The 13,675-nt window shown below is 38.8% G+C and overlaps 1 protein-coding gene across 1 annotated transcript; it reads right to left on the bottom strand.

Annotated features, from left to right (window-relative positions):
- Positions 1–3,390: 3,390 nt before the first annotated feature.
- LOC121431844 (glutathione S-transferase-like) lies at positions 3,391–11,622 on the bottom strand. Its single transcript, XM_041629606.1, has 5 exons — positions 11,267–11,622; positions 9,249–9,341; positions 8,113–8,231; positions 5,034–5,138; positions 3,391–4,027 (listed from the first exon to the last, which is right to left on the bottom strand). Exons 1-5 carry the CDS (start codon positions 11,406–11,408, stop codon positions 3,854–3,856), a joined length of 633 nt encoding a protein of 210 aa, XP_041485540.1. The 5' UTR covers positions 11,409–11,622; the 3' UTR covers positions 3,391–3,853.
- Positions 11,623–13,675: the final 2,053 nt, after the last annotated feature.

Below are 13,675 nucleotides of genomic sequence, written 5' to 3'. Positions count from 1 at the left end.
GTTTGCCAATTTGAGGATGCCCATAGAAAGTACAACAAGAGTTTTCAAACTCCCATAACTTGCTTATTTCATAACCAATTTTGACGAAACTTTTTTTAAATTGTTCCTCTCACTCTTTCCAATAAGATTACTTCTCTTCTTGGGTTTTGGTTTCCTTTAAACGTGTTTTTTGGTTAAGCGTGTGTACAGCAATATATTTTACTGACCACCCTGTTCCCTCTTTCTCTTGTCCAATTTTCGAAGATGAAATATATAGATCGTTTGAAATTTGATAACTTTCCCCCTTATTTGCCTCAATGATGGACTGTTTTCGTTGACGAAAACCATGCTTTTACAAAGTGAAATAATATATAAGCACGAGCGTGTACTCTGCTTTCTTCTTTTTTCTAGTTTTTTCTTTTTAGTTTGCGTCCCTTGAAAGTGGCACATACGAGGCACAATTCACATTTTCCCTAAAACACTCTAAATCAGAAGGATTTAAGGTAAATCCAGATGAGTTATATTTAGAGACCATTTAAATTCTCGATTTAGTTTGAATCCTACAGATTCATTAAATCCTTTGAGATTTAAAAATGAAAATATGAATGTTTAGTTTTCAAAGTAAACCCTGAGGTTATTAGGAACAAATCAAATTATGGATCTAATTAGAATCCTAGGATATTTAGATTTAAAAATGAATCCTGAGGATTCAAACTTAATCCAGAATTTGATTGGTCCATTATGGTCCATCTTGGTTTATTTAAATCCTTGCATTTTGGACGGTACGCCACTCCTCACCCCAATGGTGGATCGCCATGGTAAGGCAGGGGAAGTATTTGCAGTAAATAGATTACAAGTTATCTTCTGATTTGATTTTATTTATTTCCTTTGGAAAACATAACACAAATAAATACATCAAAAGTAATTCATATCAATTTGCACACAAAATACAAGAATTTTATTGTTAATATTATAAATATAATCATAAGCATCATGTTTTTCTATTAGCCGCATGGATTTGAATTTTTATTTCAATTTCTGTCCTACAAAGAGTTACGATTGATCCAATCAATCGTAACTCTATGGAAATCCATCAGTGTCATAATTTTTTTTCTGCAGGCCTGTGCAAAATTTTTTTGTGACATTAATTTTTTTTACAGACACAATTAATTTCTTAGGTTTCCATGTAGCCCTTCCCTTTTTTGGCTGCTATGCTTCAAGCATGTATTTGCTTATATAGTTTGCCTCTGCATTTTACTCATTATATATATTTTTAATGTATTCATGTCTTCAGTCACTACATATAAGATTGTCACTTGGTTATGTACTTTATGCTATATTATGATTATGTTTTTAAAGCATTGTTAATTTGTTATGTATATTATTTCAATAAATGCAGAAAATCCTGCAAAAAAAAAAAAAAAAAAATGTCCTTAGTAAACAAAGGAGAACACACCGAACTGTCAAGAAATAAATGAATTTGTGAATATACATTCATATAATATCTAGAAAAACAATTGAGCAAATATCCATAGTAGATGTTGACTTTGCTGGCTTTCCATAGTTGCGATTGATCGGATCAATCGCAACTCTTTGTGAGAAGGGGCCCAGAAGTACGAATGTACTAATGAACAAATACCACGTAAGGCATGCTGGATTATCCGTTGACCTAAAAGGATATGAATTTTTTCTAAATAAATAATGGTAAAATTCTACGAGCAAAACACTCAATATTCCATGAATGCCGTCATGAGATGTGACATCAGCCCACCTAATTGATGTCACATCTCCACTATAGTCGTATGTTATTACATTAAATCATACATTTCATACAATGTGTCTAAAGCATATCTCTTTGTAATAAAAGAAGTTTCAGCAATGATTATTTTGCACAGTCATTACAGTAAATCGGAAGTCAATGATGAATTATGTAAATGAATTCTAAAAATCCATCTAATGATATAAGAAGTAGGGATATGGCATAACCATCTTGGCTCATTGGCCCGGGGGGGGGGGGCACTTCCATTCACAAGTGGATACCATGCGCGACCATGGGGTCTCGAAAAGCACCCTAAACACGTAATTTCCATATTCTGAAAATGCACCCCTTAACAAGTATTGGCGTGTGAAACCCTACCCTTAACAAGTATTGAAAACAAAACGATACTCTTGGCAAATATTCCCTGAAATGAACCCCTAAACAAGTACAGGAATGTTTTATTGTTACGTGTCCTTCGGTCGTCGGCTTTACTTTATTTGGTTTAGTACGACCCCACCTTCTACACCTCGCGCAAATCGGACTCTAAACACGAACTGTTGGGGCAAAAAGGACATCCTTTATAAAACATTTTAATTTTGTTTTATCATCCCCGAAAATTCGACCCTAAACACGTAATTTTCCTAGCAAAATAGATACCCTTTTTTCATTATTTTTGTGTTTTTGACACCCTTATCACGTTACGTACGTAACGTGCCCTATCGTAAAAAAGACATCCTTTTTACGTGTTTTTTGGTCGCGCATGGTATCCACTCGTCAATGTAAGTGCCCCCCCCCCCGGGCTCATTGGATATGAGGGCTTGCATGTAACTGTTTCATAAAACAATGCAAGAGTTTGAAAGGTCATAACTAAGTTATTTCGTGTCCAAAATTGATTTTCAGTGTTTTGTATATAGCCCTACGGTGAGAACACAGTGTCACACAAGATATGTGATAACAAGGTTTTCACATAGTGGACTATGTGAAAATATTATTTGCACTAAAAATTCAACAGTGAAGATATTTTCACACTGTGGACACCTCGACAGTGTGACTGTTCGCAGCGTATTCACATGGTCGACTTGTGTGAATGTGTGATTCACACTGTTGAAATGCTCATATTCAACAGTGTATAGATATTTTCACACTGTGGACAGTCGATAGTGTGACTGTTCACACCGTGTTCACATGGTCGGCTATGTGAATATGACTCTGATTCACACTGTTGAAATGCTCATATTCAACAGTGTGCCGATGAAGTCCCTCACTGTAAACACACTGCGGGACACTGTAATTTTCCAGTATAAGGAGAGTACCCCTTTAATGCCTCAGTCACACTAGCGAAATCGAACCCAGATTACCAATGCCATACCAATGTTCGGTTCGCAGTAGGTTTCTTTTTTGGTGTGACTGCAGTAGTTCAGCAAGTCTACAATCTATCTAATAGCGTGTTTGCGCTCCACTGTACCCTACGGATTCAAGAACATAGATCGCATATTGTCGATCGGATATTGTTGACTCAAAAAACTGTTTCGTCACAGACTCTGGACAAACGACATATTTGCCATTCTTCGTCAGCTCCGAAAGCTTCTGTTTCAATTCATCAATATGTGGATGAGCCTAGGTGTAGTGGTTCTGACTCTCGCCTTGTAAACAGAGGGTCGTGTGTTCGATGTCTGGCGTCCTTTGCCAAGGTGTTAATCCACGCTTTGCCACTCTCGACCCAGGTGCTAAATGGGTACCCGGTAAGATGTGAAAGTAATTGTAGCTTGTCCAGTAGGCATATACTGTCTGCGCCTCACCGGCGACTAACTGGAATACCTCTCAGGGAGTGGAGAATGTGTACACATTGTGTGCGAAATCACTGATTGAATCCGACGACTGGGGTAATGATACATCTTTAAAGCGCCGGCTTAGATGTATTAAGCTAAGCGGTATATAAAATCGGAATATTATTTTTTTTCCGTAAAAGACCGCCGAGCTCTTTGTCTGTTTGTTGGATTGATTTTTTTGTCATTGAAGGGCATTTTCAATACATTTACAATATTCTTAATCCCGTCTTGCGTGGTGGAAAAGCGAAAACTACCTGTTGCAGCATAACAAGTCCACGATCTGTATCTAATAATCTGCGGCGGGCCGCGATGCAATGTAAGATTTGAGTGGACCCTCCTCTTTGAAATACTTGTAGAAGGCTCGCAGATCAGGGTAATCATCAAGGACGCCCTCTATACCTCGAGCACTGTCAGTAAACATCTCGAGCATGGTGAAGACGTGGATGTCGGCGAGTGAGATCTGTCAACATAAAGTGGAAATAAAAATCGTCAAGTCACTTAAATGCACTAGGCGAGTTTCCAAAGAGTATTCCCCCCTAAAACCCGAACAGCCCCTGGTTGTTAAACATTCATTAATTCGTTTATTTATTTCAGTTTTCGTTAGGGAGCAGGGGTGATCACTTCAGTAGGCCTACACAAAAACTGCTAGAAAGCGCTGTCTATATAAAAATCAGGATACAGTGTCTATGAACAGTGAAAGCTAGTAATCCGAATAAATTCAGTTGAAAACGACATGCTTTGTAACAGAAATGAAGTTGGAAATCCAATCTTCCTGTACACGTTGGTAACAAATTATACATGTGTGCGTCTCGGTCATGTCGGTCTAGTGCATGGTTCTGACACTCGCCTTTCAAACAGATGGTCGTTGGTTCGAATCCTAGCCATTGCGTATTTTCCTTCAGCAAGAACTTTATCCACACTGTGCTGCACTTGACCCAGGTGAGCTAAATGGGTACCCGGCAGGATTAATACCTTGAATGCACTGTGCACCGGTGATTGTAGCTCGAGCTAAAGCCAGGGTAATAATAGCCGCGCTTTGTATCCTCAGGCAAAAAGCGCAATAAATCTAGCAATTGATAGATACACGGAATGATCGAAATTTGAAAATGCAATAGCAAACTCCATCAAAATAAAAAAGAAGTCGATGTCGATGAAAATAATGGAATGAAATGAATGAAACATGAAATAAGTTTAGAAATAAACAATCGAACATTAGCACAATAAGCTGGAGGTGCCGTGGCCGAGTGGTCTAAGGCGCCTGGCATACACATAAAAAGTCCGGGGTTCGATCCCCGGCCGCGGCACCTATGCCCGTGAGCAATGCATTTTTAATCTACAATGCTCTTTTATCCTGCTTTCAAACAAATAAATGGAAATACTACATGCATTATTGGTAACTTGGTGTGCACTTGTTTGTTAAAAAAAACTGAGGGGGATGTTATTATTGTTGTTTTTTATTGTATTACCTTGTTTCCTACAAAATACTTCCCTCCTGCCTTTTTTATTAGTTGGTCAAGGTAAGAAACGTAGGGCTTGGATGTCTTTTCCGCAAATTCTTTCTTCAGCCTCGCCTGAAATAGAGAATTAAAAAAGTAAAATGATAATAATCCAAATATCACAAATAGACGACCGTACAGTGACAATCTGTAAAACCCAAAGCACGCTGATCGGATCGGTTTGCGGACCGATTTTTGGAAAGTTATAATTGCATTTGATATGAGCAATACAATCTGTAAGACATTTGGTCTAAAGATCAAATTTTAAATACTGGTATGAATACTAAAATCAGATATTTCAGGCTACTGCGAGCAGTGGCGTAACTACGGGTGGGGGGCATGGGGGGCACGTGCCCCCCCATCGGCTGACAAAAAAAAACGGGGAAAGGGAAAAAAGAGGGAGAAAGGAAGAGAAACGTAGTGGGAAAGAAGACATTATTATTCATTATAATGTTATATTATATCATAATTATGTTATGTTATATTACATAAAAAACTTTTTTTTCATAACTTAATGAAACATAATTTGCTCAGGGCCTATCTCTTCATTGTTCCTGGTGCTTGCATTGTCTGTTTGCCGAGATATATACTCCTGTTATACTAAAACCTCCCGTTTTCAAGTCAATATACACCAAACTGCCAAATATATTTCCTCGCACTTCGAGTTATTATTGTTTTATGTACGATAGTATGCTTCTTTTTCATGACTGCTTAAAGTGATTGCCCTATTTAAGGTCTTAATATAAAACATTTCCTTTCCGTGATTACGTTCGCAGTAGTGGATTGGTGAAATATGTCTGCTCTCCAAGAATTCCTAGAATCAGTCATTAAAATTTCCCTTTTCTGATCTAAATATCAAAAATTTTCAGCTCGCGCTTCGCGCTCGCATCATTTGGTTAGTGAACTACGTATGGTCTTCGTGAATTCCTACAAACAAGACTTAAAATGCCCCTCTTCAGGTCTGAATTTCCTAAATTTTCAGCTCGCGCTCGCAAGATTTGATTAGTGAGATGGGCATGTTAATCACGATTACAAGTGCTTTATGTGCATGTTTAGATATAATTCTAACAAATTCAGCAAGTGCTTATTGGCAATCGCATTGGTTGACTTAGTGAGATGTATATACTCTTTTTGGATTCCTAAAGTAATTATGCTGAATATTCTGTAGAGCGCTTAGAGACTTCTGACGAAGTAAGTGTTAAGCGCTATATAAGCAAGTATAATTCAAATATAGTCCCGTTAAAATCTTCCTGTTTGGGGGTCAATATTTACAAAAATTTTAGCTCGCGCTTCGCGCTCGCATTTTTTAGCGAGACAGGTACGTATCATGATTACAAAAGATTGATTATAATGATTATAATGTCTCTTTTTAGGTCTGAATATCAGCAAGTGCTTATTGGCAATCGCATTGGTTGACTTAGTGAGATGTATATACTCTTTTTGGATTCCTAAAGTAATTATGCTGAATATTCTGTAGAGCGCTTAGAGACTTCTGACGAAGTAAGTGTTAAGCGCTATATAAGCAAGTATAATTCAAATATAGTCCCGTTAAAATCTTCCTGTTTGGGGGTCAATATTTACAAAAATTTTAGCTCGCGCTTCGCCCTCGCATTTTTTTAGCGAGACAGCTAGGTACGTATCATGATTACAAAAGATTGATTATAATGATTATAATGTCTCTTTTTAGGTCTGAATATCAAAAATTTTAAGCTCGCGCTTCGCGCTCGCATTATTTGACAAGTGAGATACATATCCGTTTAATTGCACTGTCCTTAAAATATCTCTAATAGGTCAGTATACCTGGTAACTGGGCGCGCTTCGCGCGCTCACTAAGTGACTCAAAATTCTCGCTGGTGCCCCCCCAATGCCGCGACCCACGGTACGCCACTGACTGCGAGTATCTCTAGGCAGTGGTGTACCTCGGATTTTCCAAAGGGGGGGGGGAATTTGTCCGCCAAAAAATTTGACAAGCAAAAAAAAAAGTCTTCAAGTTCAAAGGAGCGGGCCACTTGTGGCTCGTCAGGGGGGGGGGGGGGGGCAGGAATACGTCCGTTGCATGGTTGTGACTCGTCGGGGAGGCAGTCTGCCCCCCCCCCGTAGGTACGCTAATTAATGTCTGTAAGGAGTGACGTGATAACACTTATTCCAACAAACTTCTTGCACTGGTTGCATATTAAAGACAATTTCATTTTTTAAAACATTGATATCTAATGCAAAATGTTATTTGTTTAAAAAAATAGGTTGTTGTCGAATGTTAAAGACATTGCTCGGATAAGATAACCGCATAGACTGGATGAAAAAAAGCTACCTCTATGGATAAGCTCTAACTACAGTCACACCATCGAACCGGCTCCACAGTGACCAATCGGATATCATTCGAAATAATTAATTGATTCAGTCGATCCAGGTCCCGTCTTACAAAGAGTTACGATTGATCCAATCAATCTCAACAGTATGGAAACCCATCCATACCATATTTTTTTCTACAGGAAATTTGAACAATCCCCTACTTTAACAAAGAGAATCACACTAAAACTTTCAAGAGAATGATGAATGTACGAATATACGTCATGTCTAGAAAATATTTTGAACAAATTTGCATTTTAGATGTCGATGTTGCTGGCCGTCCATAGTTGTGGATGATCGGATCAATTATAACTCTTTGTAAGACGGGGCCCCGGAGTCCGGGGCGGCGGTTGTGGCATTAAAGTGGATCCTGTGACATGTATTCTGATCTCAGGTTAAATTCAAACTCTGGTCTAAAGTTGTGGTTTAACTATGGATAGCCAATCGTGACACAAATCTATAGCAGTACAGGTTTAATTTTCAGCTCATTTAACAATGAAATCATTCATAACTGTCATAAAATAATACCTAAAATTATGTTTCTTCGCCATTAAAGCATGATGAAAGACCAAAGAAAACAAGAGAAATATATACAATGTACACAAAGTTATGACATTTTCGGCTTTCCATAGCACCGAGTTGGACTATGGCCTAAGTTAGACCGGACTTCAGATGCTGGGCCCCCTACCATATTACCACATACCATCTCGTCCTCAGGAGGGTGGTGCGCATAGATAAGAGTAACCTTTAGCTCGAGGTCGTTCATGGTTTCGAGGACGATATCAATCTCAGTTCGTTCGAAGTCGTTTGCTCCATAAAGATCTAAAACAAGACAGTATGTCGACAATTAGACTAAATGCGGACACTAAGGAAAAATTGGAAATTTTACAGAAAAAAATGCAGAACCATTCTCTATAAATTGTTATGACAGGAATCCTTTTCTGCAATTAAAACAGAAGATCTATTTTCGAAAAAGGGGGGAATTCATACAGGAAATTTATAAGGCTTCATATCTCATAAACAAATTTTCTGTAATTTTACACATTGTAAGAATAAATGTGTTCTCGAGACTCTGCTGCAGGAACTTCTCCGTTTTTAAGAGAAATTTTTGTCATGGATGTCACTCATTTTTATACTGTTATGGACAAATTGAATTACACTGAATTTGAACTAAAACTGAAAATCAATTAGACTGCATTATAATGCTGATTTGAATTCAATCACATTGTAGATGATGACTGATATGTAAAACTCTCGGCTTTGTTGAAAGAAATGTTATCGATCACGTGATAGGAAATGTTTTTTATATAAATGATTAAATAAAAATGATTAATAGGAATCAAAGTTGCTGCAGAGTTGAATGTGAAGGCCTATACGATTTTTAAACATAATTGGGGTGGGGTGTGGGTAAGTGTGAATGAGGTGTGGAGATCGGGGGGGGGGGGGTGATACTTGGGAGAAAGTATGTACTTCTGAATGAACATTTCCAAAACATTTTGTTACTACGGTAAGAGAGAAGTACTGAGATAGGCATGATATGGAAAAGGAGAGTCATTAGAAAGAAAAGTGATAAATAGGGAGAGAGAGAGAGGAAGAGGGAGAGAGATAGATGAGTTGGGAGAAAGTCAGAAGAATGTGTTCACTTCTATAAGTGAACATTTCCTCCCATTTTTTATCATACGGTAAGACAGAAGGGGATGGGTGATTGAAAAAAAGGTATGGTAAAAGTTAAAAGAGAGCGTCATTGGAAAGAAACGAGGTAGAGAAAGAGGGGGAGAGAGGGTGGGAGGGGTGAAGGGGCCGGGGTAGACAGGCATATAACCTATGGATCTCGCTTACCAAACTTTCTGGCTAGGTACCTGTTGATGGCTTTACTCTGTGGTATCACTCTGTCATCCACCATCAGAACGGGAGCTTGTCCGATGGGAAAGGCTGCGAGAACAAATGAAGCAAATTAATATGACTAACGCCATAGTAGTACCGACCTGACAAGGGGCGGATCCAAGATTTTCCAAAGGAAGGGGGGGGGGCACATTTTCCAGAGAAAAAAAAATTGACAAGCAAAAAAAAAAACAACCCCTTAACCCTAAGGTCCTCACTTTCAAAAGTGGGCACACTAGTTAACGGCAGCTTTATATTTTTACATTTTAATTGTGCCCCTCAAAAGGGGGAGGGGCATGGGCAGGCTGTGATCCCCCCCGGATCGGCCAGTGGATCTTTTAAAGCTTGTCCAATGGGGGGGGAGAATAAACGGATGAATGACCAGTTTATCATCCTTATTGCCACACTGTCAAAAATATTCAAAATGTAAAAAATATATATATATATTTTTAAATATAATTTCAAAATGACTAGTTAAGTAGTCAGAAGGTTGACACTATTAATCTAGTTATATTTCTTGTCATTTTGTATAGTCAGAAATGACCAAGTGCTAGTCAATTTTGATAGAAGAACAAATGTGACTGACATAATAGTAACACCTAGTCAGATATGAGTAAGTTCTAGTCCTTCAACTCGTCATATTTTACAAGCGGTTTGTATATAGAGTGCACAGATTTGAGAGCGAAAATAAAATGAAAAATTGAAAAAGCAACAATTCACCCTCTTCCCTCCAGTACTCCCTAATTTCAGCAAAAAGGGGGACCAAACAAGGATTTATTTGAAGGGTGCAAAATTTAGGCACATAAAAATTCAAAGACACCCAAGATAATAATAGTAAGAATAATAGCTGGATTTATAAAGCGCTTTTTGCCAGAGGATACAAAGCGCTGCTATCATTACACCGGCTTAAGCTCGAGCTACCATCAGCGACGCTTAGTGCATTCAAGGAATAACTCCTGCCGGGTACACATTCACCTCACCTGGGTCGAGTGCAGCACAGTGTGGATAAATTTCATGCTGAAGTAAAACACGCCATGATTACGATTTGAACCCACGACCCTCTGTTTCAAAGGCGAGAGTCAGAACTACTAGACCACGACGCACCACTATATGAACGAGAGAGTTGCCCCCATCTCGGGTCCCTACTCCGACCAAAAGATGATTCTCATTTGCATGGAAGCTTTATGCATGTCATCTCAAAATACCGAGACCATTTTTTTCTGGGGGGTGCGATTTTTCTGAACTTTGTAATACATGTGATCATGATTGTTCATCTGTTTTAACGTCTACTTTAAGATGATGTAGAAATGGGCAATTATGAGGACATAATCCCACATGTACTGCATCAGTGTTTTAAAAAGTAGCGTTGCCATTGACTACTTTATACTATTCGATCTCTGAAAACAAATATTTGAATATCATGTTTACTCACTGTGTATTCATTAACAATATGTACCAAGACACAGGTAAATAAACGACTGTATAGATCAGGTTAATTTACAAAATGTACTTTGGACCGACTTCAGGTGAAAAAAAAAAATCAGTGTATGAACGAGAGACACCCCATCCCGGTCCCCTAACCCTATACCAAAAATGATAACATAATAATAATGATGATGATGATGATAAGATCGGGAACTTACAAGGGCATAGCCTACAATTATTTTCGAAATTCTGCAAAATAGATGACAACATATTTGATTGTTACACGAAACATAATAAAAGGACTCGACTGTGAATGTCACAATTCAAGAATCAGGTTGTCGTCCCCTTGATCGTGTTACACTACAAAGAAAAAATACTCCCATAATAAACGGTCAGCTAGGGCCACCCCCCCAAAAAAAATATATATTTAATATTCTTTTGATATATTATATATATCAAAAGAAGACAAAAGAATTGAGTGAAAGACAAGTCACCGCAGCCAATCAGTACGCATCAATACATTACAAACTTATGACTCCGTATCAACTCACTAGCTGTGTCGGGCTTCCGCTGTGGCCATTCGGCGACTTCGAAACGCTCATCGACGAACTCGCAACCACCCAGGGCAAGCAACATGCGGGCCGTCTCGGCACGACCACGAACATTAAAGTAGATCAGTTTATAACTGGGCATGATGATGTCGATGGCGATATCTTATGGACAGCCGAGTACTAAAGAGGCTTGGATTCTCGAGATTCGATTCGTAAGATTTGGAGAGCTGTTCTCTGGCGTGAAGTCTATACAAGTCTTCTCGTGAAAAGCACTGACCACAAAGCTATTACGTAATGATGACCCAACACACACCCATAACGCGTGTGTTACAGTGCACATTCGACATTGATCTTGGACTATGACCAGTCGATTGCCGAAACAATACCCTTGGATTGGTTGCAATCGTCTCTGATTCTATAAAAGGGGAAGTTATTCACCCTGACGTAATGTTCATTATAAAAATAGCAGAAATAAATAATGAAAATTATTGATGAAAATTTTACAAAAAAATAGAATACAGCCAGTGTTAATTTTATCTGGTGATATCAGAGATGGAGAGAACGTGTGTGGAGGACCGTAAGGGTGATCAAAGATCTCCTTAGAGTTTGTGAACTTTAATTTTTGATAAAAAATTATTAGCTCAGTCCCTCAGTCACTGTGACTTGTACTATCTTAGACGTAAAATGTGTGTCAATGTAATTGGCCATAGCCGCCATACCATGGTTGGTGCTGGTGTTACGCAATAGAAGGATCAGGAAGCTATATAGTATGACGAGAGTTCCTATACAAGAGTCAAAGAAACAGAAGTCTACCATGTCTACGGAAGGTTCAAGTGCCAACCAGAAGACGAGTTAAGAAGATGGGTTCAATGAAAAGATGACGAATTGTTTGAACGCGGAAAGTATACTTCTTTGGAACAAGAAGAGAAAGATGACGAGTTGTTAAAACTCGGCAAGACGACTTCAGAGTGTTTAGGACGAGAAGCACGGGTGACGAGTTGTTGGAACTTGACAAGCGGGGTTGTGTGGAACTCGGAATGTGAACTTATTTTTTTTTATAGGTTTCTGTTTCTGTTTGTGGTAACTCCCGTAGGAACTCGGCAGGACAGCACTTTTTTGCTGGTAAACGCCAAGCTGGTATATAACCGATTACCTTGGAAACATTTTACGTCTAGGTTAATCAGTCATAGTGGCTGACGTAATAGACGACAGATATCACTCTTGGGCCTTTTTATCAAAGTGGAGACAATGGCAGAGTTGGGATTCGGACTCACAACCTTGCGATTATAAGTCCAATGCTCTAACCGTCACTGGACCACACGACCCAGGTGACAAGATAGCTGTTAGAAAGACTCCTTCTCATCATTAACTCATATTGCAAGTGCAAGTGATTGATTAATGTAAAATTTGTTGCTTGTTGAGTTCATTTCAGCAGTACAATAATGTACTAAGATTGCATTTTCAGAGACAAAGGGACAGGTCCCCCCTAAATATTTAAAGTTTATGGACACAGTAAGGCCATCCCTAAAAATGTTTGTTTTGAAATCTATTTCTATTAAATTATTCAATGACAATTGGATCTGCCTAGTACTTTTCTGAATATCTCCCCTATACTCCCCACTACTACTACTACTGCTACTAATTCTACTTCCGCTATGTCGATATCTACTGCTGATGCTACTATACTGCCACTCCATCTACTATAGGCCTACGACTACCGCCGCCGCCACCACCATCACCACCATGACTATACTAATTCTACTATTTCTACTGCACCTTTTCCTCTTGCCCACTAACTATACTATACTATACTACTACTACTACTACTACTATACCGCTGCTACTACTACTACTGCTGCTGCTGCTACTACTACTACTACTGCTGCTGCTGCTGCTGCTGCTACTGTTACTACTACTACTACTACTACTACTACTACTACTACTACTACTACTACTACTACTACTACTATTACTACTACTACTGCTGCTGCTACTACTACTACTACTACTTCTATTACTACTACTACTACTACTGCCACCTCTTCCACCACTATTCACTACTACTGCTACTGCTGCTCCTATACTACTACTTCTGACTTCCATGCCCGCTACTACTACATTATTGCATCTAATTCTACCCGACTTTTACCGTTGAATAAGATCAAATACTGTAATCAAGATAAAGAAAGGAGAAAAATAGACATCCTGCCCCCCCCCACACACACACACACACACAACACACCCCATTCCCCTCGGATGCCTTGTGTGAATCTAGTACCTATGATACATGGTCTGATGTTCAAGACTATGAGCAAATATACAACGCCAGCGCCAACGTCAACAACGCAGTACACATGTACTTGACAAAGGGCGAAAATATAAATAGAAAATGCAAGTCATCGCTATATG

This window comes from Lytechinus variegatus, chromosome 18 (assembly GCF_018143015.1).
Source record: "Lytechinus variegatus isolate NC3 chromosome 18, Lvar_3.0, whole genome shotgun sequence".
Classification (NCBI taxonomy): domain Eukaryota; kingdom Metazoa; phylum Echinodermata; class Echinoidea; order Temnopleuroida; family Toxopneustidae; genus Lytechinus; species Lytechinus variegatus.
This window is presented reverse-complemented; position numbering and strand designations above follow the sequence as displayed.

Coding starts and splice junctions, on each gene's coding strand:
- LOC121431844 (XM_041629606.1), bottom strand. CDS start 11,408: ATGCCCAGTTATAAACTGATCTACTTTAATGTTCGTGGTCGTGCCGAG. Junction 9,342..11,266: donor GCGGAAGCCCGACACAGCTA/GTGAGTTGATAC, acceptor TTGTTCTCGCAG/CCTTTCCCATCGGACAAGCT. Junction 8,232..9,248: donor GTACCTAGCCAGAAAGTTTG/GTAAGCGAGATC, acceptor GTCTTGTTTTAG/ATCTTTATGGAGCAAACGAC.